Consider the following 26447-nt stretch of genomic DNA (forward strand, 5'->3'; position numbering starts at 1 on the left):
TTGCACAGAAAATACTTTATGTATCTTACTGAGAGTAACTGGAATGTGTGTTTTATTGGTCTCCGTGGTAACAGAAAGAAAAAAAAATGGCTCAAGCTGTATCTATCTCTCATGCACTAACATAAACAATTTATATTTTCCAAAGGGCATGCTACCTAGTCGCATTCTGGAGTATTAAATGTTTGGAATGATTTTCTGTTCTTTACTCTGAAAACAAGTGTTATGAGCACAATACTACTGATCTGGATTTCGCAGCCTGCTCATTCAGTATTGCCACAGCTTCTTGTATTTTAATTAGACATTGTATGCCACAGTGATCAACATATTCCAGCCCAATAAAGAGATGAGAATAATATGCAAACTGTCTTCCACAGTTATTAAGATGCTGCTTATGCTTATTTGTATTCCTAAGTATTCTACCAGTTGCAATCAATCCTTAAATACATTTCAGATTGTTCCGTTTTGTGGAACGAGTGCTCAGCTTTTGTTTTATAAGGTTAAACTATAATAAGGGTATGTTTTGAAATTGTTTACTCAAGTCTCCTTTTTATAAAGGAGAACATTCTGCTTTCAGAACTTTTTCAGAACTGATAAACAAACCACATAAAAGTACTTGGGGAAAATACTACTTTGTTTTTTTGGTTCTATTTTCGTGAAACAAGCAGGAGCTTAGAGGATATGCTCTGAATTTATACATCGGTCAAGTGAACACGTGACCTAGGTAGCTGTCTTCATCAATGATTTATACACCTTTAGTCTAAATGAAAAAGCTGTGATAACAGGGGTTTCTGCCCTATACCCCCTTGAAGGAAGTCTCTGCTGATTTTCATTGCAGCATTTTGGATTTCATCAACCACCTAGCTTTGGTTATCCTGGAATTCCCATTAGAACTAGATGGCAATTAAATCCAAGAGGATTCCCCTGCCCTCTTAAAATCCAGGGGTGGCTTATCACAGAGGTGTATGGGGTTAACAAATCAAGTGCAGTTTACCTCATTTTCAGGCATGAAGGTGTTACAACAGGATATATATATATATATATATATATATATATATATATATATATATATATATATATATATATATATATTAGACAGGTAGATTAGACGCTGTCCTGATGGTTTCAAGGTTTTCCTTTCCTTTTCTTCAAAATGAAAGTGCTTCACCACATTTCAGAAATTTTATAGCGTGACCTTAAAAAATATTGTTATTATAAGGCCTTTGTAAGATGTATGATGCCTGTTTTTTGGTCCACCTTTTATGGCAATTAAAAAACAGCAGGCAGCACACGGATCCAGTTTCGAAGTGAGATGGCAAATTGTCAGAGTGGATTCAAATAATGTTATATGTATACAGATATACAGAAAAAAAACCTACTTAAAATAAGTGCAACTGATCCTTCCTGCACCTACTGCAAACTGTTCTATTCCTTTTCTTTGTACTTCCATTTACATTATTGTTTACTCAAACTTCAAAGACGCATCCTTTGTAATGGTATGTATTTAATGCATCATGTCAGTATTTTGGGGGAGAATTATATGTATGATTTGTTTTGCTTTATTCTCTTTTTTGTCTACTACATAAGAACTTTTCTCTGAAGTATTACAAATAGATTTGAAAACCTGTGTTTTAATTAAAAAAAAAAACATGGAAACAAATGAGAATAAAGACAACATAGACTTGCCTCTCTAATCATTTCAATCAGCAAAGAAATTCAGTTAGCGAGGGTGTACCATAAGTCGGCTACTGATGGCCTTTATTTCTCTGCAGTGATTATTACAGGCCCTTAACTTGCCATGTCACCAGCATTTTACTTTACACATAACGAAGCTCCATGTGTTTGTTTAAAATATTTAACTGGAATATTCTTCTCAGGGGATTCCGAAGAGTGTAACCCAAAACCTTAAGGAAGGATCCATTTGTCAGCCTTGATTGATTAATTTGGACAAGCCTGGAGTTTTACATGAATAATAGATCCATATAATTCTTAACATACTGTAGCTAAAAATATACCAGAGAAAACAATGCAATAAAAAACACAGCATGGATGTAATTCGAATACAAATGTGATTTTATTTTTCATCTCTTATTCTTACTTGCTGTTGTGAAATAGTACTGTAATATAAGGAAATTATGTTAACAGTCGAATTTTCAACCACAATAAATCCATCATATTTCAAAAGCATGTCAAGAAGTATTGTTGAATTCTGCTGGTTAATTAACTGTTAAGCCAAGCTGACAGTAATAATTACATGTGCTGTACAATACTTCTCTAGTTCATGGTGCTCAGTATTGCTTACATCAAATAGTTCAATAGGCAGGGAGCACTGTATTTATTGACATGTGCAATGATTCTGTCAGAATGCCACTAAATTAGTGAGTACTGTCCAGAAAAAATAAACTAATCATTTTCTAAGAAACTTCATCAATGATCAAAGTCTCTTCAACTTTGAAGCACCCCTTCAATTCAATGGGAATTCTATAATGAGTCTTATCTGTGTGTGTGTGTGTGAGTTGTCCTGCTAATGATATCCTATAGTTTTTTTTTTTTTTAGTTCAGGTGGGTAAAGCTGTAAACACACAAAGTGTTAGCTCCAGTGCATCTTCAAAGTTGCATAAATAAACTGTTAATTTTCCCAAACAAGTAATAAACTGCTCCGATACAGGGAGAAACCCTCTAAGACACCATAAATTATTTATTTCCAATGGCTTGTTGACACCGTGATGACCAGAATGGTCTAACAAGGCAACTCAGTCGTGGGCAACAATCCTGTTGCTGTCACCAAAAGTTGCTTGTGTAACCTAGGCCTTACGGCTGTTAGAGCTGTGAGCACTTTCAATGGAAAAATAAAATTGCATTACCTTAAATATATAATAAGAAATAATTTGAATAATAAGAAGAAATTGAGTATTGAAGAATAATCCACCCTAATTCATACCCAGGCTATACTGCTCCATTCACCCCCTGTTGCTTTGTGAACTTTTTTGTGTTTCTGGCAGCTTAAACATCATACCACCCAATTCCTAGCTGTAAAAGAGCCCTTTCCACTTGTTCCCCCATGCAACATCATGCCCGCTGTCACAATATTTCTTTTTTTCACGCACCAGCCCCTTTTGCGGTTTTTCCAATTCACTTTCTACAAGTTGTTCTTCGTTGACTATATCATTTTTTTCATCATCCTTTTCAGTTTGGTATTTTCAACATTCATTGTCATTATTTTTGCCTCTAAAATCATTGGTTATTTTTTTAGCAGTCATTTTAACGTTTCAGCCTCTTGAAGTGCTTAAAACAGAAAACCCACCACATCAATCCTCTGATTAGTTACATGTAGTGTCAAGATGTAACAGCAACACAGCTGTCGTGTGTTTTTTTTTTTTCACTCGGTGCGCGCAAGTGATCTAGTCTGTTAGCAGGTCAATCAATCCTTATCGTTAAAGGCACAGTAGCATCTGCAATACGAGTGGCTCTGGGTTTTTCAGCTGCGTCGCATGGCTGGAGAGGCCTGGGGAGAACCCTGCTTAAAGAAGCAGCAGAACTAGAAAGCAATCTTTGTATTATACTCCATGACCTTGTCCCATTTTCTTATGCCTTCTCTAAGCTGTCTTTGTGTTGTCTTTCCTAAAGAAGCCATCGCTGCTGTATTATAATTTTCATTTTGTATTGTCTGAGGCTGGCAGAGAAAATTATACCATCTAAGAATCCAGAGAATTAATAATACAACAAAATTAAATATTCACTACTGTATTCCCAGATTCCATTTCTTCACATTTTGAGTAGCAGCATGTAACAGATGAATGCATTGAACAGCTTGTAATCCTTCAAGCAGAGCTTTAAACACACACACATCATGAGTAACTACAATAAAAGACATTTGAACAGAGACACACATATCAAAATCAAGTTTCAGAATATATTAGGTTGTTTGTCTATAAAGCGAATGGCCTTTTTTGAATGAAAATACACACTTGTACTCTTGAGACCTACAGGGGGGTGTGTGTGTGTGTGTGCTTATAAAATGTGTACTTTTACTGGCAGCAATACATTTAAACACTTGGAGACTAAGAAAAAGTGTTAGATGGCTGTATGAACCACAGGGGATGGTGTAGTTTTTGAAGTGTGATATTGCAAAGCTAACAAGCCACCCACTCTCGGTTTCTCCAGTACTGCTCGAGTGAACAGTGGAAATGTCACTTTTCGCACTGTACTTGGTCATGCCAAATGGGTAACATTTTTTTTTTTACATTGGGTCACAGACATTGAATTAATAATAAAACAAAAAAAGCCATTCGGACTTCTGCTGTATAACTTAGTAAGTGTATCTGTATTGAATCCAGCAGAAATATGTAAGTCTATTGTGTGTGTTTCTTAAATAGAATAATAACACTATATTGTGTATTACAGGTTTTCCGTCACAGGGTGGTATTCTGCTGACATTACAGATTGCACAAGCAAAGCTGGTCAATAGAACTACCCAGATAGGTATCACGGGTTAAAAGTCAACCAGAATCTAAGGTACTCGAAGGCAACCAAAATCTTACGACTTCGGTATTCATGCTGTTTACCTTTTTTTGTTGTCACCGTTGTTATTGTTGTTGTTTTCAACCTTTTTTTCACAAAAGAAACAAACAGACACATGTAATTAAATGTCATTGCCTCGTCTGATGTTCCCAGGGCTGGTAATTTAATTTAGGTCGCTGTAGTTTCTTGGATTTATTATATGCATATCAAGATGATTACTGGTGCTAGAGATTCTGTTTTAGATTTAGAATGAGCCTGCTCTGGTTTGAGTTCAAGCTCTCCTGTAACTCTGAGCATATTGTTATGCCATACAGCTTTGACAGAACACAGGTGTCAGTGTGTTGATTGCTGTCCTTGGAGTAGCAGCAGCGTTTAATTCTGGATGCCCACACCCAACTCTTGGGAAAGCAAACAACCCTCAACACCAAATGTTTCCTGATATTTCAAGATAACGTTATTATCCCCTTTGAAACTTTGTATAGCATAGTAAATCCATCTCATAGTGATTGAAAGCACAGTATAAGAACTTTAAAACAAACATCACCTAGAAATATAATCAGAAATCGAAATCCTCTAGTTTTGTAACATTGTTACCCTTATGTCATGTTATCCTTTTTCCTTTTTCTTTTTAAGCAAAAAAAATGCATTTTAATAACACAGTTATAATTGTTAATATTATTAGTAGAGATATCAGTAGTAGTTACTACCTTCCTTTCTATGATGTGTTTATTTTCTCTCTGAAAGAGGCAGGGGAGATTAATCTTTGAAAAGCTTATTGAACTTCACTCCTACAATACTTGCTTGAAAGCACTCTGGCATCTTTTCATAAGCATATATTCTGAATTGCATGAAACTGCATCTCTGGACCCAGTCAGTTTTTTGAGCATATATACAATATGTTACTCTAGATTGTTTTAATTCAGTCAATGGAGTAACAATATTTGACCCTCAATAAAACCTCCCAACAGTAAAGTGTATATATTTAAGTTTCATTTAAAATGCCTTTCTATTCCTTGAAAGAGCCTGAAGTTGAAGACTTCCACTCTTTTAAACCATTAAACAGCAATTGTTCTCAAGGGCGTACATGCAGTGTTCCCATTATAAAAATGCAAGAGAAGAGGGCACAATCTTAATGGTTTGCAAGTATTCCATCCACTACGAATACAGCATCATGGTACTGGCACTGCTTTTAACTTTTACCGCCGCTCTGACTGCTTCACTTAACAGCCAGTTCACTGGTAGGTTGTTGTGGCATTTTACAAACACAGTAACCCCTTACAGGCTGTTCAGATAAGATCCAACAGCCTCTTTTGCAAAGCATTGGTCTATGATGAAGACTCAGGACCTGCAAAACAGCCTCTTTGGATGGTATAATGAGGTGTCTGTACAACTGAATAAATAGGATTTAATATAGTTTCAGAAAATGCACCATATAATTTCACATTATACGAGAGGTTTACAATTGTGCTGTTCAGAATTCATTGAATCTGGTTTCGTAAAGGGATCAATTCCATTGCTAATTTGGAGCCAGCATGAGGTCTCTCGCTGCAGTTACAGCACCAATTATACCAATTAAACAACATCTGTCTCAAAACAACTTCAAGTGTTGCAGATCTTATTTCAAAAGTTCTTAATTTAGCTTTTGCTTTATCCAGAAAGTAAACCAATTATCAAAGCTCCAGCAAGGCTTTAATGGGCTTAATCCTTTATGCTTAGAGAAAGTAATATAGAAGAATAAATCTTTTCATATGTTGATTCTCTTTTAAATATCCTATGGATGCATTGCATGCATTTTTATGTTACACAATTAGAATGGTTTACTTCCAGAATGTTGCAAAAAGACTATGTGTATCAGGGATGTATCAGTCATTAAATCAAATAACAGTAGATACGTTCTCCTGTGTTAAAGCATTATTGTAGTTTATGGCATCATTATTGCATTATATGTTACAATTAGCACTGTACTGTCATTGGCATGTTTAGAAAGAGCAGGAGAAGTGAACCTATTTGAAATTAGGCAGATGTATTTAACGTATGCATCTGCACGATTTTGTTTTTGAAACCAGCTCAGCCATCACCTTGTCTATATTGTTTTCAGTGAATTAATATAATCCCTTTGCTCATCTATAAAATTCACCCAATTAGGAGACAGTCCTGAAGATATCTCTTTCGTATAGCTAACAAAATAATTCCAATACATCTTTTCTTGTATGTATAATATTTTACGGTATATGTCTCATATTTTCCTATATGAAAGAGGCATACAATGTTAAACATGTTTATAAATGATGGTATTTTTTCATAGTATTTATAAGCAATCTTAATATGATGCAGTCCCTTCCATTGAAAGAACCCATCCGACACATGTTCTAAACACATCGGCTATTTATTTATTTATTTATTTATTTAGACAAAGACTCTTTCTGAGCACATTTTTTTTTAAATATATCTCCAAAAAAAAGCTGGGCCTGTAAGTCAATGTTAAAAAAAATATGCCCCTTAAAAGAAACTCCCACAAGCCGGTTTTCCTATAGCACTTTTTCAATGGCCACTTAATTCCTTCATGACACTTTAGGAAGTTGATCGGAAGCATAGCATTGAAGCATCTGCAAGAAGCGTTCAATAAATATTCTTCTCACACAGCTTCAATTAAATTACCATTTAAAAAAAAAAATCAGGTTCTCCTTTACCAACATGTATGCATTTTTTTATATAGGAAAAACTGATACCAATAAAAATACATCCACATATATGAAGTAAGATTTACTGGAATGATGTTGTCATCCCCATCTCCTGTTTTATGTACATGATTGACGACACATGCCAGAAATGAAAGAATTTCCCAAGACAGTTTGCAATTAAACCAGCATTGTTTTTTTTAAAGCCAATAGAGGACTAATTGAAATGGCTTTATAACTGAAGTTTTCATTACATGAAATAGTTCTTTATCCTCTGTTTGACAGTAAAACCAAGAGCAGAGAAATGTGTATATTAATATAGTAACTGCTTGTTTTGTAATCATAGCAGGGTTTTATTGAACTTAGTTCTATTTCTTTCAGAGATATTTTGCTCTAATTACAATAATAAAACTAAGCTTGCTGTACTGGTTTCTGTTTATTAGCGCTTAAGGAAATATTTGTCAAGAAACTGCAAACAAAGTCTCGTACTAATAATGAATGAAAGCATGTGGAGAGGAAAAAGTTTCCTGGAATAAAAGCTAAACAAAATGTTAAATTGTGCTACATATTTATATTTTATTTAGCGATGAATCTATTATTTATAATGATCTCATTATTAATTTAAAGTCACGCTGGTCTTCTGTAGTACAAAGCAATGAATTCTGGTGTGTTGTCAAAAGCTGACACAAGGGCTAGGCATTCATTTTACTTGGCTAATTCATTTTTTGTTGTAGCATTAGTGCCTTTTGATCTGTTATAATTGCATTTGAAAGGCTGAAATCAACTTTCCACATCTCCGCTTTGTTTCTCCAAGGCCAATCTCTTTGAGCGCCATTCACCTAAACCCAGTGAACCTAGACCATACTAATGATCAGGCCAGGTGTGACTGGTGTTCTGCTGACTGAAGGAGGAGGTGGTTCCTTTTATCTCGTTATTAGGAATTTAAAAGGCTTATTTATAATTGTATCTTTTCCTCTGTTAACAGTAGAAATAAGGATAAAACAAAGACTGTCTTAATTAAATATGAAACCATTTCCCCTTGTGGTTCTGGCAGGAAACTCACTTTTAAGATAGATTAAAATCGTAAACATCAAGCATATTAGGCACCCTCTTTACCAGAATATTGCCACTCAAATGGTTATTATCTCATTCCTCATTCGATAAGCAACACACCCAGTGATCAGCTAGAAAGGGCATTATGTCCACTTGTGCCTGTTGTGTGTTAGAGTTCACCTCCTCCTCTCCAGCCTCCACCTGCTTTTCGGCTTCGTCTAATGGGGGAGGGCAGCTATCCTGCCCCCCTGCCCATGGCTTCAATTCAGACAGACTTCACTTTATTTGTTTTTGAAAGAAAGAACACACAAAAAACAATAACGTTTTTCAATTTGATAGACCGACAATCTCTCCCACAGCTGTTCTTCGGTCTAGTTCGAAGTTAATCTTTAGAAGTGATTCCCTGGATGCATTCCCCTGGCAGTCATGGTGCATTTTTAATTGCAGCCTGGTGCACTTTGGATTACCACTGTTACCCTCCTTCATGATTAAGTGAAATCATAACTATTGAACAGGGCTTTCATGTAGCTATATACCCCTTGTTCAGATGTAATCAAAAGCAATACGATTTAGTTCAGCATTAGGGAGATGATTAAAGAGCTGCTCTCAGTTGGGTCTGTAAAGTGCTTGCTCCACCAGTTCAGCTTGGTTAAAGAGCTGCTCTCAGCTGGGTTCTGTAAAGTGTTCGCTCCACCAGTTCAGCTTGGTTAAAGAGCTGCTCACAGCTGGGTCTGTAAAGTGCTCGCCCCACCAGTTCAGCTTGGTTAAAGAGCTGCTCTCAGCTGGGTTCTGTAAAGTGGTTAAAGAGCTTCGCTCCACCAGTTCAGCTTGGTTAAAGAGCTGCTCTCAGCTGGGTCTGTAAAGTGTTCGCTCCACCAGTTCAGCTTGGTTAAAGAGCTGCTCTCAGCTGGGTCTGTAAAGTGCTCGCTCCACCAATTCAACTTGGTTAAAGAGCTGCTCTCAGCCTGTAAAGTGTCGCTCCACCAGTTCAGCTTGGTTAAAGAGCTGCTCAGCTGGGTCTGTAAAGTGCTGCCCCACCAGTTCAGCTTGGTTAAAGAGCTGCTCTCAGTTGGGTCTGTAAAGTGCTTGCTCCACCAGTTCAGCTTGGTTAAAGAGCTGCTCTCAGCTGGGTTCTGTAAAGTGTTCGCTCCACCAGTTCAGCTTGGTTAAAGAATATTGAATTGTATACCGCTTTGTAGTTTTCCATATACTTAACGACAAACTGACAACAATTGAAAAATGTGGCATTTCAAAATCTAACAGGAAATACTGTACTATTAGTATCGCTTCTGGTAGACTTTTGTGAATGTAATTTTGCAGTTTGTTTTTTTTTAATTATTATTATTACATGATGTTAAATAAATGTTCTAAATAATGTTCATATAGTTTTTTTTTTTTTTTTTTTTATGTCTAAATCCTAAAATTCTAGGTGATGCAAAACTTTTGGCCAGAGCTGTACCGCCTTAGTAGGAAATATTTATTTATTTATTTATTTATTTATTTATATGTCCAGGTAGATGTCCAGGAAAGCAAATTAACAATTCAAGTGTTTTCTAAACCACAAGATGCTGGCACATGGCTGACCTTTTGTTTTTAATGATTTATATTTCATTTGGTAAAGAAATGCACAGTACCACCATAAATCAATTAATAGTTGGGTCTGTAAGTCAATCTTACAAAATTATATCATTTCCATAATATGCTAACACTATGATAAAGACTTCCTAACACAGCTAAGGCATGGCATGAGTTTAATCCATTATTCAAAGTGGTGAATAAGTAATAATGTGTGCTCCAACTGTTCTCTTCTTCTGTAAAAAGCAGAATATTAATGGGATTAGCTGTTGATAAACTTTAGGAGGGTGAACTTGAGTGTAGTTCAATAACAAAATTGGGATACACTTTATTTTTTCTCCTGTGTTGCCATGGTAACACGCTTCTTAGCCCTATGTGAATGTATGTTCTGCTAAGGTGCACGCTTCACACATGCACACCGTCTGACATTCACTCAATTTTTACTCTGATTTATTTTCACACCTTTGATTAATAGTATGACGCACATGTTTGTGCAACTGGTGTTTTCTATGACGCTGTGACATTGTGTAATTAAAGTGTGAAACACCTGGGAAACAATATATGTCGCTAACGCATATGTTGTGCTCTAATTAAGGGGAGGATTGGAAGGTATTTAAACAGTATGGATTGCCTTTGTTTGACTTGCACAAAATAATTTGCTGATATTATTTAAACTCTCTAGCATGTACATTCCATTTTGTTTTTGCTGGCTAAGACCTGACCTAGGGTCAATTATAATTACAATTGTTGGAATTGCAATTATAATTACAGTTCTATTTTGTTCAATTACAGTTAGTTACACTTATGTTGCAGAGATTGCAATTGCAATTACATGTACACTATGTGATATCTATATATATATATATATATATAGATATATATATATATATATATATATATATATATATATCATACAAACGTTTGTTTCCCAGTCAATTTCATCAACTCTTTGCTGGAAACGAGAAGAATGGTCGCTCAATGTAAGACATGGAACTGTGAATGATTAAACTTTAGAAAGGTGTGTAATTTTAACTGCAATTTATCAGTTTAATGACAACACTGTAATTGTAATTACAATTATACAATTACAATTGTAATTGACCCTAACCCTAGTTAAAACATAAAAAATTAAATGGCCCATGACATACCAATATGTCTGCTAGTAATTTAATAATTTAAGTGTCTTGTAATACGATTATTTTCAACATTTTGAAAATAAGTTGAAATTCATGCCTACATTTTAACTTTTCTTTGAGTCCAGGTCCATCCAGCGATCGCTTTCACCCGAAAACCATTAGCTGTAAATGAAAATAAAACAGCAAATCAGAAATGAAAAATAAGATCAAGTTTGCAGGATCTGGGTAATTGCTTCCTGTTGCTTCTCAGATGAGAAAAGAAAGATGGTCAGGAGCTGGAAAAGATTGCATCGGGTCTATTAGACACAAGTGTCACTGGGAAGACTTAAGGGCTGTATTAGAACTGACACCTTTTATGGTATTATCAGAATGTGTTGTGACAGGTGATATAATGACAGTGAAAAATATAAACAGAATTTCACAGATTGTGAGACATTTACTAGAGACTGGTTCTGAGTATACACAGTAAATGATCTTTGTGGAAAAAAAAAAAAACTCAATGAAATATATAAAAAAAAAATACGTCTGTCATTTTACATCTATTATAGTTTGTCTTCCAAACGTGTGCTCCAAAGTGATTAGAAAATGCAGTACATTTATAGCTGGTTTGTGGATTTTTGATGTGTTCTGGGGGAACAATTTTGGTATAAAAATGTGTAACTGTGCCTGTTTTGACCCAACACAATTACGAAGATATATACAATGTATATTGATATACAAGACATATATACATTTTCATATATACATTTTCATATACAGCGTTGAACATAGGTACCAGTTGATTAGGTATCAGGAAGCAGCATAATGTTTTTATCTATAGGATCAAAATATCAGAAATTTGAAGTATAAAATACAATACAACACATAACTAAAATATCTTCCACAGAAGACAGTGGAACACTAGAGATATTGCTAGTGGTAAAAGGAGAAGTTTGAAAATGGATCTAAAAACACACACACACACACATATATATATATATATATATATATATATATATATATATATATATATATATATATATATATATATATATATATATATATATATATATAATAATATTATGTACAAGTGGTAAAAATATTATTACGCAGACAAATAATATATTTATAATGTGCTGAACCAAATGCTTGTGTTACTTTAGTGTGAAACCTGTATAAATAAAAAATACTGCCTTGCTACCTAGAGATGAATTTCACCTGCAGGGTATTAATAGTTATAGCGTTACAACAGTTATTTTTCAGTTCAGTTTCAGACTACTAAGGCAACATTACTTGCCAACATCTTGGATTAGACTTTTGCCGAATGAGCTAGGCCTCAAATTTTATGATGATGCATCTTGTATCTGAAGAGGTTGATGTCTATTGTAAGAATATACCTGGTACACCTGAGTGTAACTATATAACCTCTCCCCCTAGTGAATCTAAAGCCCAGGAAACGGCAGGCAACTTCCAGTGCCGACTTCTGGCAACATGATGAAGCAACTTGTTGATGGAGGAATTCTTCATTTCCACCACGTAATGTTAATAGTTTAAGCCACACATTATAAACTTGATTTGAGATACGTGGGGAAATTTCTTGAACATGTCCCCTACAACAAGCTTTAAAAAAAGTGACCTGGTGTTACATGGGCTTTAGAAATACCTCATTTGTTTTATTTGATATTTTTATTGATGTACTTGCAGTGTGTTGCAGGGGGCAGGGTATGCAATGGTGTAAGAAATTAGCCATGTTTCTGAGAGTTTTATTGCACCTACAAAGGGTGCTTGAACTTCTGAATTGTAAAAGTAACAAGGATGTGATGACTGAAAGAGAAAATTATTTGTGAATCTAAACAAGAAAGATAGTTACGGTAACTGTCTTAGGATGTATCCAGTCAGTATTCATTTCAACTCTGTTTTACATATCCCCAGATTATTCTTGTGGTGTGCCAAGAATACTTTGTAAAATTAAACTGGTGTTTGTGAATGGTACAGCGGTAATAACACCAATGGTTCTGTTAACATTGGTTCATTCCTTTTCTCTCACATATTGATACAGATAAAGGATCTTATTGCATGTTAATTACAACTCCTATCTGAAATAAAGCACAATAATTAAATATGCAATAATGCACAGAGGAGAGGCATACCACTATACAGTATATCTCAAGTTAACTCATTAGTGGCTCTCATGGTATAGGGGTTTACATAGCTCTGCACTGTATCCATCACTAATTGCTTTGGGTCCTCATGAGGCCACCACATTAGTCTGCCATTAAAAGGAGGCGCTGTAGCTAATGTGTAGTAGATTAATACTTAGGGCTTTCTTTTTTAATTATGTTAATTTAATAGTACTTCAAAGATAGCCCTTTCTCAGTATGCTTCCTCTTACTGGTGGTGAAGCAAAATCTTTCCTCTTTCTCAGATCAGACGCTGTGTCTCCTGTAGTTATAATCACATCTCTTATTAGTTAGACTGTCGAACAGCAGTTTAGAATAAAAACCGTCCAACATATGCACACAAGATTTATAGACAAGTATGCTGATTCAGTACAGTATGTAGTTAAATTTTTATACCGCTATTTGAAGTTTTGTTGTGGTGTTTTGGAAAACAGAATTGTGTCCACTACAGCTAGAATAATAAAAAAAAACTTATACGACTCACCATTATCCAATTATTTTGTGACAGACAGGGCTTGCTTTCTTGTATTAGCTTTTAATTAACAGTTCACAAACTAAAATGCTGAAAGGAAGAGCTGAGCGGAAAGCCTTCTAAACCAAATTAGTTGGGTTTCATTATTCATCACCCAAATCAGGATGTATTGATCAATAACAAGAAAGAAAAATGTTCAGTGAATCGAAAGTGTGAGCCATATAACCCACCCCAAGGAAAAATAAAAGCTTTCAAGTGGCAGCCCCTTGAGATGCGTAAGAGACATGATCAAAAGCTGAAGCAAACAGAGAGCACCCAATTTCCATGAACTGGGGAGGGGGGAGGGGGGAGGGCAGAGAAACCTGCAAAAAGCATTTTCACATTTAACAGTACATGTAAACAAGAAAAAAAAACTCTAAAGAAAGTGTGTCAAAAGAAAACAAAAATCCATTTAAAAAAATGTAAATGAAGCTGGCAGTATTTTTACAAAACTAGAACATGAAACAAAGAAAGACAATTAAAATATCTATTAGTGCACTGTAATTATTTAGACTATCATGTTTGTTGCCAAATGAGTAGGTTTCCATTCACAGTTGTGTGGTTAAGCATAGACTGTCTGACTGACTATTTTTGACATAATTGCTATTAATCATTGTGATAGTAAATATGAAATACATCATCTTGCAACATGCATCTCTTTATGTACTATTAAAGTATTTGTGAATGAATAACAGGGTGTAACCTCTGCTAGACATGGCACAGCCACTGGGAACTGCTGTAATTCTGGGCCATTTAAGAGAATCACTATTACATAGTAAATTTGTGTGACAGAAAATCAATGCTGTTCATATATATATTTAATGGAAAACTATGCAGTAATTGTTACCTCTGGAAATTGATATGTGTTACAGTATATACAAAGAACCTTATCCATTTCTTAAAGATGTCACCTATTCTATTAACAAACAGCTTTTATATACCAAAAAGGTTGGATTTGTAACAATTTAGTCATAATTGACTTGCTACATATATTGCCCCATATCTATGTCTGCTGAGATATTGAGAAGTGTTTTAATTGTTTTATCTGGTATAGTTATCTTCTGCCTTAGAAATATACTGTGGTTTTGGTAGGCCTGGTGTGAGAGGAACAGTTGCTATGGAAATTTAAAACATAGCTGGGGGGCAAATTACACAGCGACAGTTTGAATTATTGCAACAAAACTTATTTAAGGTTTCATTAAATTAAAGAAAATGTTGCTTGTATACACATGCATAACCAAGGGCAGTTGTGAAACAAATTTAATTGTGCATGTAATGTAATAATAAAAGGGTTAATTTTATTCTCAATGTTTAGTGACATTCATCTCAAAGGCATCTGGTCGTTTGTACATCAGTACAACATTTTACTATACAGGCACTTACTGTCCTTTCTCAGTACAACAGTTAATCTTCTTCCTTTAAAAACAAACATAAATACTGCGTGCAGAAGGCTGTGGATACAAATAAGCAACACATTCTTATAAATTTCAATGTAGAAAAGAGCTTAATACCTGTTGAGCCAAAAATTAAATGATGCAAAAAAATCCATACAACAGTATAGTACTATTAGGAGTAATCGAGCATTGCCATAGAAACACAATCCTAGCATTCAGTGCCCAAATAATTTTTCCAGTGGCTTCATGTTAGGAGTTGTAACAAATATTGAATAAAGAGTATTGAGAAACTGTTTCTCTGCACTCCGCAATTATATAGTACGTCTGTCCTTCTACTGATCGGCTTGCCTCTGTGCCTGAAGTACAATTTCTCATCTCACTTATAAGGAACAAGGAACGTCCTGGTTGAAATATCTATCGGAATTTATCTTCCAAGTCTATTGATACACTCAGGGATCTCAAGACCCCCCAGTATCAACTTGTCTCCACATCCTTGATTTCCAGACTAAAATTCTCTGAGGCAGTCCCATGACCGACACAGCACATTCTTCTGGAATACTAACTATTTTGAAATAAGTTAGCCTGCAGCATTAGACAACCCTCCCCAAAGCCAGTAAGGAGTCTGTTTGAACTGTCTGCCACACATTCATCACTTGCAGCTAATATGGCTCATTCAAACATTACCCGGCCATGAGCATAGACATTCTAACGTTTGGTTTAATCATTCCTAGAGCCTTGGTTTTCTGTATTCTGCATATCTTTGTATCATTCTCTCTGAGAATGGTATCATTAAAATATAGTTCAATGCCTTAATGTTGTGGTTTTACTTAAATGTATTTTAATTGGTTTAAAAGGTAGTATAGTCATGACTTGTTTTTAGCAGGCAGTTTGATCAGAAACGTGTTGTTGCATCATGACGCTATTCATATAGGCTGGATTTATTTAACCAGACCACATGTTTACCTTTCCTTCACCTACCTCCAATTGGGGTCAGTTTGTGCCAGTGAGCTGTATACATTATTTCACAGTTCCTAAAACTAGAGTGTTGTCTTAGTGCTGCAACCCACATGCTGTGAAAATCATCCACTGAACTTAAGCAACAAATGTCAAGCTACTGAACCCTAGAGACATATGCCCAGCCTGAGCTGTCTGTGCCTGGACTTGTCAAGATCCTGACCAGAAGGGTCATTGAAGGGTGATGAGGCGAATTAACCCTGCAGGAGCACCAAGGCCAGTGCAGGGCGACTTGAGGGTCCCCAGCCACCAAATACAACTTGGGTCAAACCAAGCCACGTGGAATTCAAACAATGCACTCTAGATGAAACGGCTGTGCTTTTACCTGTAATCCTCTGGACACCCCAAGAACATGTGATTTAGTTTTTGCATTGTCTGTTGTCAATAACAAACGGTCGATCTTCATTTTAGGCGGATAACGAAATGCATATACAGCACACACAACAAAAGAGTAACTCGGACTCTGTAATCCGACTTCTTTCAAATGATTTCTCCAGCAAGTGGACATATTCCCTGGCCACGTAAACATCTGTTCTCATAGATGAGCTGTTACCTCAGTTTAGGAGCATTGCTATCAAATGGTCTGAGGTTGCTACAGGGGTGTTTCTTACCTCACAAACCTCCTCAGATATGCTATATTTCTAGAAGAAACATCACTTGGATTGTAATCTTTCCATGTGAGGTCCCAGCACAGGTATAACAGAATGCTATATGCAGGCCTCAGCACAAATATGACAAAATGTTGTTTAGATTTAGAGTACATAATGCTGCCAGCAAACCTAAAAATCTTCAAAACAGAGAGCAGTGTAGTCAGCCTCATCGTACTTTCATCCATCTAGCTGTGGGTCAGTCGAATGCATAGATACGAGAAGGTTGGGCAGGCTGAGACAAACTCCATTGCATTGGCTTGGTATATTATTAGTTCAGGACCACATAGTGGGTTTGCAAATCAATCATTCTTGAAGCCTCAATCAGAATAGAATCTGCCCTGCCACACTGTGATGGGCATGTCTGGAAGTTTTACAGTCATCAGTAGATGTAAGAAATTCTAATTTATTATACTACTAATAATAATAATAATAATAATAATAATAATAATCTATTTTATATAATGCCTTTCATAAACAAATATCACAAAGCCCTTAACAAATGAGAAAAGACAAATAAAATAATAATACAATCAGAAAAATGTATAGATAATACCAAGGTAGACAATATATAAAAACAAAAAATATCATAACAACTATAAAGATTTAATAAGCTGGGATGAAAATCTGTGGTGGTGTTTGTTCTTCAGAATGGCCCATAGACATTCAAGAAGATGCATTTATTTAATGTAAATAGAGGCTTGTGGATTGCTGCCAGTCTATGGCATTGCCTTAACATTCCCGCGACAATCACCAGTGAAAAGACTTGGTCCCTCAGTACAGTGAAAATGCTTACTTTCTTTTCTATTGTGTTTTATGCAGCAGGTTCAATGTTGTATATTGTTCATGTAATAGCTAGTACAATTTTCCACTCAGGCTCTGGAAATCCTTGTTTAAATTGCATATCTTGCCTTGTTCTCTTCATCATAATGTGGTTTAATACTTAGCTTCCGGGTCCAAAGTAATGGCCAGTTTATAGGTTGGGTTTAAATTGGTGTTAATTGCATGAGCTGATGCCAGAGAGCTTTTAGAGGCAGAACCTTCCATGCGTAATTGATGATGTCTGTTTCATTCCTACAATTTCCTTAGTGTTGGTTCTGGTAAACACAATTCTAAAAACAGGCTGTATAAAAGTTGATCAGGGACAAATTACAAGCAAGGATTGACACTATTCACATTACCTTAATAATACACAATTGATGCACTTTGAAAAGGGTTAAACAAAACACAGTTTGAAATGTTGAAATGTATTTGTTCTTTGCCCTTTTACCTTGTCCATAACATTTCATGAAAAAAATAAAAATTAAACTTTAATGTTTTTGCATTAATGGATTTCATTTTTTCTCCAGCGTTATGGAGAGTCTGTTTCTACCTGCTTTGCGTCTATTTTTTGAGACTTATGCACTTGTACCATACATTTGTACCATACATGTGTCGGATGCATTCGTGTAAGACACAGTAACCTTTTGGATTTGATTTCTAAAATGAAAATGTGGAGTTTCAGCTTTTGATCTCGTTTTTTGTTTTGTTTTGTTTATATAGAAAACAGAAGTACAGGGAAAGAGTCTTCAGTGTGACTCCTATACACAGTTTGTCTGGATTTGACTTTATCTGCATGTGTCTTGAACAGGACCTAGTCTTCCTACTAGATCCAAATATAGGAGGATTACACCGTGTAACAATTTTTTTTTTTTTTGGTTCCTGGGTAGTAAGTGTTATTTCCTAATTGCTTATGCCTCAAAAGTATAGAAAATGGCTATTATTCCTACAAACTTTGCTTTTGTGACCAGGACAGTGATATTTCAAAATATCACTATTTCCAATGGGAAAACGGGCAAATGTGTGTCTTTTCGTTCACATAAAGTCAGAAAAAAACAACATATGAATCCAAATTAACATGTATTTATACTAAAGTAATACAAAAATTACTACAAAAGATTTAGAAGTGGGTAGTTTTTCGAGATTTACGATTATACTGTAAATACCCTGCTAATTACTTTGGTTTGTACAATTTACGGTTTAAATTTAAAAATCACTATGCAATAACCCTGTGCAAGTAACACGTTTATTTTTGTGTTAATTCTAAAAAGAAGTGAATGAAACTAACAGAATAATTTCAGAAATCCAATGTTTTGTGCACTGCCATGTGTTGGACACTATAAAGTGTGTAGCCAATGTGTAGTTTTCAAGGATATAACGTTTTTGTAAACCTGTATATGTATTTTAAAACATGCTATCTGGTATGACGCTTGCTTAAAAAATGATATTTGCAAGCCAAGTCATGCTTTAAAGTAGCAAATCTGAACAATCTGTGCAGCCCTAATACAGTACAGTCAATGTGTTTGTTAAGGTATAATGAGCAAATAGGTGATTCTTGTTTGTATCCATCGTTTATTATCAACGGCATAAGTGCTATTTCTCCCTATGCAGATCTATAAGGAGTGTTGTGTGATTTCTTTAATAAAGGCTTCTTGAGGTATTGAAAAATTGTACTTTCTGCCGGAGATAAGGTTAGTGTGTATTTCTTTGTCACCCTCCAGTGGCATTTATTGGTACCGCATTTCAGAGAATCTATTTTTTCAATATTTTCTACATTTTATTTTGTCTCCATCTAGTGGCTGAATAGGTACACTGCTGGCATTCCAGCTCCTACACTCTGGCTTTGTTTGTTGCTGTCTAGTGGTTTGTCGTGTGTATCGAGTCAGCAGAAATTCTTCAGATCCTTGTACTGTAGATAGGTTACCAGCATAGATCATGCTCATTGTAAATCAAGATCTTTTCAGTGCTATCAATTTAACATTGGCCCGAGGGTGCCTGCTGTGGTACACTTCCTGATGTGGCGACTTGTTGAGGACAGGCAGGAAAACCATCAGAGAAGTGCAAGACGGAGAAGTCCCTGCATATTCAAACCAGGGTCACTGTTTGGGATGTCAGAGGATGCGATGGTAAGGCATTATCATCTCACTCCGCAGGTCATTCTAGACCTAATATCTGAATTTCCCTTTTTCATCACCTGGTTGACTATCCTCCTGATAACACCGACAGCATTGACTTTCTTCGCTATAGAGGACCATATGGCCTCTTCGGTAGCATAACTGATGTTGGCTGAGGTTTTCCAAAAAACTCAATTTCATGCTCGAGTGATCTCAGCCGTAAGGACTCTCAGCTCCTCCTCGGAAAACTTTTCTGTGCGTCAAGAAGACTTTGCTGCCCTTCCTCTGACATCAGACACAAATCTCGTACAGCACCTACTGCTCCCTGTACTCCTACCTCACCTCACCTCTGGACTTCAAGTGCAGCCGCTAAATACCCTGATGCACAGGCATCACTCATTGCGACCCTCATTATCATGATTGTAGCTCATCATTATTTGAGCGTGTTGAGTAATTTGCATTGCTCTTAAGCTTACATAGGCAGCCGTGCAAAATAAGCAAGGCAATTTGGATTTTGCAGCCACAATTGTTTGCACTGCGCCCATTCTTACATCAGCCTCATTCTTACATCAGGTCTTATTACCTTTGGATCACATGGACCACTTTGTTTCAAAGTTAAGACAATGTAGTAGACCTGAAGACAACTGTCGGAACACCTGTTTAATTGACTGTACCTCAGAATGCTTTCATGAAACGCAAAACGGTAACACTACTGAAGATAACTGAGGGTAATGTGTGTTGGCCTAAGTGATGTTGGGTTCTGCAAAAGATAAAATCCCTCACACAGGTGTTTTCACTTTTACTTTTATTGTAAAGGTGATTTATTCCAAAATAGTAAATGTGTTAAACAGACCACTACAAAACATCTACACAAGACTCTAAGAATCGCTTGACATTCTTATGAAAATTTCACAGCAAAAAGTAACAAATCTCCTAACAATGCACAAATAAAATAAAAATGTGATTAATTATTGTTCTCCTACCATATTAAACTGTAGAGCTGCTACATGTCATACAATTGGATAAAAACTCACAACGCAATTCTAGAAACAGCATTGAGGCTTATAAAATGCTGGAATGATAACCTGTGCTTTTAATTCAGGAATAGAATATGCTATTTGAGAAGGTACCACAGGATATAACAGTTCTAGTATTTGTTTGAACTGATTGGTATTTAATGAATAGTATACCACAACACGTTTACAGTAATTTTGCAAGAATTTGAAATGCAACAGAGCTATTGTACATATGGTGGAAAATCAATCTTTTTTTAACCATTCTGGTCTGTTTAAATTAATTAACACTGATTTCAGGTTAACCTCGCTGGTCACGCTCATTGTGGCTGAAAGATTTGGATTGGCACTTTGATTGGATCAATAAGTACATACAAATGAAGGGATCAGAGTGAAGACTTGTGAAAATCACAACTCGAAGACATTGCCTTTGATAAATTAAACTGCAGGCATCATTTACAGGTCTGGATCAGAAGGCAATTTTATCGTGGACTTGGATCAGTTGTATTAAGTTTGAATCTTTTAAATGAACGTGATTATTAAAAAGATACTTGGATACTGATATAACAGTTATCAATGATTACGAAACACGTAGATATTAAAACAAGTGTATAAAAGGTATGTCACTGCCATGTAGTGTACTTCATTGTCATACACGATCGCACACACAAAATGTAAATATGGTAAATAACCTTGTCCATGTCTTGACAAAATAGATGGTCCTTTAATTGACTTCCAGTCCCACAGAAATACTGAATTCTCTTTAGAATACACAGCCGAGTTTGGAGTGGAGTTTTGCCACCTCACTTGAACCTGGATTAAAACAAGACTGATTTTCCTTTTGCCAGCTCTAAGAGAATGCATCTGGCAGAGTTAAACTTCCAGGCAGCAGGATCCTTAACAGGGATTCACGTTACACGCTCGGATTTCCTTCTTGTCTTTGCAACTTGTAAACTGAGCATTTTTGAACCTCCTCTTGACCGTCATAAAGCGCTCTTGAATTCCACCGCCACAGAGTTTAGTACAGTCAGTCCAGACTGACCAAGGCCTCATTTTACATCCTGAGAAAAAAAATAGACATGTATCAATAAGTTGGAGACGCAAGGCTAAACTGTAGTTCAAATCATTGTGTGTTGTAAATTCAAAGGGTCTAACTGGCATGTAAAACGAAAACTACATTGCTCCCTCATTACAAATCAGCCCTTTATACCACAGTAGAAGAGAGTATGGTCATTGCCCCATGATACCATTACACTATTTTCATTATAAGGCAGAACACAAGATGACCTATGGTTCCCAACTACAGTGTTCTGTTATAAAAGGGGAACACTGTATAATGTATAACCAAAAAGTGTGATGTAGTAATGGCACCACCATGAATGATACCATGTTTTTGTTGAGCAGTTATGTATGAAATTTAATACATTGATAATGTGTGAACTACAACAATGCATAATTGAAATCAAATGCATCAGTTGTTAAATGGTGCAGTAAATCAAACTCATCAACATTTTAAAGTAAGATGTTATTTACCAGTGCATTGCTACTGTAGCTTAAATTAGAATTAGGTGGAGATTATATATATATATATATATATATATATATATATATATATATATATATATATATATATATATATATATAAATTTACTTGGCTCCAAATGTAAAGCTATGGCACAGCTTGGGTTACACTCCCTGATTGTGAATTTAACACTATTCATGGCACTGTACTTATTAGGATCATGATGTGGTGCCACTAAGCCAACTGGCTCCACTTGGTTATATGTGCTTGAAATTAAGTGACGCAGATTCCTGACAGTGATCAGAATGTAATTTTATATGGTTTCCTACTAAATCAATACATAGACCCACATCGACACTTTGTGAACTACTGTAGAACACAAGAGATCTATACATGAAGGGACAGTGAGGAAATGATACTTCCACAAAAAAGTGTGAAAATGACAGGCAGAAGAGCAGCACATATTGATGACAGAGAATAGACATGAAACCTGGATGCTGTTCATCTTGAGGTTCCTCTCTGGTCTGTTTACTCCTTCGTTTCTCACGGGCTTCCTTGCGGCGCCTCTTCTCGTCGCTGGAACCCCGGTTACATTTTCTGATTTTGCATTTTTTGCGCTGTACCGTCTCGGGGCACGGCTCTCCGCCAAACTGAGGCTCCAGCTTGATCATCCTGGTCCTGATGACGTGACCCTTGCCACATGATTTATTACACTCAGACCACTCAGACCACTCTGAAACCATGCAGTCCGTGGCTGGAAGTGAAAAATGAAGATGCAAAAAGTGTTTTCAAATGACAACGCAGTTTCTTTTTCCAGCAACATGATTTTCCAGGAGATATATACACACACATACACATAAATTGCATACATTTCTTAAAAGATGACTTTTTTTTATAAACTACTACTTAAGAAACTTAAGAAGCACCTATTTCACCTTCTCTATTTAGCAAAGTCCCTGTCAATGTGCATACTCACGACATTCTGGCAGCATGCATTTCTCTACTTGTTCAAGCTCTTCACTACATTCCCCAAGCTCCACTGGAGACTTTAGCATCCTCTGTCGTGTCCTCATTCCTTTCCCACATGTAACACTGCAGTCACTCCACTCAGACCAAGGAGACAGCAAGCAGGGAATGGTGTCTGGTTTAAAAAAAAAAAACACAGGATCAACTATTACTATCATTATTCAGAGTTGATAGTCAGTTGTATGTTCAATAACTTACTGTAACAAATATCTATGCATCTATGATCATATTCTGTTGAACGATTCGTACATTTAGCTGGAAACCGATTTAGAAAACACACAGATAAGCCGATGTGCCATGGGTATGCTGAACAACTTACTGATAACACGACGAATAGTTAAGTTTGATTAAACCTTCAATTTAAAACAACAATGTACTACTCACGGCATTCAGGCATCATGCACTTCTCAACCTCTGCCAAGTCTGTCTTGCACATGGTGCCATCAGAGGGAGGCATCTTGACCATCCGCTGGCGTTTTTTCATGCCCATACCACAGGTGGCGCTGCAGTCCTCCCACTCAGCCCACTCTGTCATGAGGCAGCTACTCTGGGCTAATAAAACAGGATTAACATCACTTAAATACATACATAAGTACATATTAATAGAATGGACAACTACTCTCAACTCATTGTTTACCACTCCACTTTTTAACATTGCCTGCAGGTCTCTTTTTTGTTCTTTTATTGTCTGTAAATAATAGGAATTGCCAGGAAGGGCCTGTATTTTAATTCTGTACACATAACCGTTTGGAAAAAATGTTGTTGCTCGTGTGAAAAGTAAGAATTCTCATCACCTGTAGCTTGAGGGTACATTAAACCTCAAGTTGTAGATAAACTTGAAACGTAATGTTTGAAAGTTGCTTGGCAGTCCTACAATGTACAAAATGACACTACATATTAGTAAAGCGTATATATATATATATATATATATATATATATATATATATATATATATATATATAATATATATATATATATATATATATATATAAAGTACACAGTTGTATCAATTGGGTTAGGGTTAGGGTTAGGGATAGGGTTAGGGTTAGGGTTAGGGTTAAGGTTAGGGATAGGGTTATATTGTGCAAAAAGATCTACACATTAAGTACATTGTACCTACTGTATGCATAATAACATAATTGTGTATAAATATACTTGCATTTACTACACAACTACTATGTAAATACACAGTAATTAGGATCACAATGTAAAGTTTACCAACACTTTCCAGTCTATATTAAGAAGAGGCTGCCCTTGTCAGAATTATTACTATAAGACTTAAGGACAGGTCCGCACTGTTGAGCTCATTCCAATCATATATTTAGAAAACACACTTACAGCAGTCCTCGTTAACAATGCATTTTTCATTCTCCTCTGTGGGTAGTTGGCATATTGAGCCATCTTCTGGGAACTGCTTGACATATCTCTCTCTGGAGCGCATACCCATTCCACAAGAGACACTGCAGGGAGACCAGGTGATCCACTCGGACACCATACAGGTGGTCGCATCAACTAAAGAGCCGGAATTACAGGTTCACTTAGATCATAAGATAAATGATAAACAGCTGAAAGTCATTATTCCATTGCATATTCACAGAATTTTAATAATTCAGATTTTATTTTACAGGACAATTTGATGCTTTACTGTAGATTTACCAAGTGTCTAAAGAGGTCTTAAATTCTCTCTCTCTCTCTCTCTCTCTCTCTCTCAAAAAACAGACATACCCCCAGGACTGAAAGCCTTCAGTTGCATATATTAGCCATGTCTCTTGACTAACGACTGTTTATTTCAAATGTCATTTTAGTCTGCTGAAATGTATTGTGGCAGGAGGTTGACACCTCATTTATCAAAATGGTGCTGATCGAGTGCTGCCTCTGAGTTCTCATCATTGCAATTAAATTATATTTACATGGTGCATCAAACTGTCACAATAAGTATTATTTAGAAATCACTTGTCTATGAAGACCTGTTGCCTGCTCTGCAACTAGTTTTTTAGTTGCTTTTTAAAAAATAAAGTGGATATTGCCAGTGGCATACCAAGTGTGAAAAATAATGAAACAGTAAAATAATGGAAAATGCAGTATTTGTTTTGCAGTGTTTCTCACCCCATGTAGCCCAGCATTACCCTAAAAAATCACTCTACAGTGGCACATGCTGGGAAAGATACAATTGCAACTGCATTTCTAACTTCGAACAATAGAGCTATGGCCAAAAGTTTTGCATCATCTAAACTTTTAGGATAGAGACATAATGTAAATCAAAGAAACTACAAAATGATATTGCAAGTGTAGCTGGAAACTTATCTGTTCAAATACTGAAAAGCAAATAGATGGGATGCGAAAAATATGACTGCTGAAATGTATTAAAGTTAAGACAATAGACAGAACATATGAAGCAATATAAATGAACCCAATGTGTTAATTAAATCGAAATGCACAAAGTGGGATCCATTTTCTGCATTGCAGTACTTGTAGCCTTGGGCACCAAAAATGAGACACCAGATTTTACATTAAGAGAGTTTCAAAGGTTCAAATCAGTTCAACATTCCCACTGATTTCTCACCTGTAAGAAGAGCAGTAACCTCTATGTTAGTTAAACCAGAACAAATGCAATCATTAGTAAAAAAAACAAAACCTGTAAATAAGTGTCCCTGATAAGAGAACTCAGCTGGAGAACAGAGTGTAGAGCAAGTATTATTAATTGATATAAAATGTTATCTGACCATTAACTAAGAACCAAGACCACTCGGAGCTGGAATACCCACACATAACAAATGACCGAAAGAAAAAAGGAAATCCTTCAACAAAATCCTGGACAAATACACTTCCTGTAATTAATAATGCACCCCAGATAGACTGTTTAGTTTGAATATAGCTTCACCATACTGACGGATATTGGTTTGTTTTTAAATCTAAAAATATCTACAGAAGCACAGGAGTACATAATGATGTCCAGTAGTGATTTAACAAAACAAAAGGACTAGCAATGTTAACTTGGTGTATGTAGAAATAAATTATTTTATCTCACCTTCATCCCTGCAACCAGGCCCCATGCAGGGTTGAAAGTCCTGGGTATGTGGACAGGGCACACTGAGGTCTAGCTGGGCCTTCAGCATCCTCTGTCTCATCCTCTTTCCTTTGTCGCAGGTGGAGGAGCTGCAGGCAGACCAAGGGGACCAGTTGGAGTAGATACAGGTTTCTGGAGTATCATCTGCAAAGATAGGAGTTCAGGCATCGGAGTAAACCTTCCTCGCATCGGAATAAACCC

General features: G+C 36.0%; 1 protein-coding gene across 1 annotated transcript in view; it reads right to left on the reverse strand.

The window, feature by feature from the left end:
* Window positions 1–20406: 20406 nt before the first annotated feature.
* Window positions 20407–26447, reverse strand: part of LOC121330003 (spondin-1-like) — a 66466-nt gene continuing 60425 nt past the window's right edge. Inside the window, exons 11-16 of the mRNA XM_041276189.1 lie at window positions 26208–26390; window positions 24518–24691; window positions 23564–23731; window positions 23130–23294; window positions 22644–22907; window positions 20407–21692 (exon numbers count right to left, since the gene is read on the reverse strand). Of these exons, the coding sequence (XP_041132123.1) occupies window positions 21529–21692; window positions 22644–22907; window positions 23130–23294; window positions 23564–23731; window positions 24518–24691; window positions 26208–26390 (1118 nt within the window). The 3' untranslated portion in view covers window positions 20407–21528. The remainder of the gene's footprint in view (window positions 21693–22643; window positions 22908–23129; window positions 23295–23563; window positions 23732–24517; window positions 24692–26207; window positions 26391–26447) is intronic.

The sequence above is a fragment of the Polyodon spathula genome, chromosome 17, assembly GCF_017654505.1.
Source record: "Polyodon spathula isolate WHYD16114869_AA chromosome 17, ASM1765450v1, whole genome shotgun sequence".
Classification (NCBI taxonomy): domain Eukaryota; kingdom Metazoa; phylum Chordata; class Actinopteri; order Acipenseriformes; family Polyodontidae; genus Polyodon; species Polyodon spathula.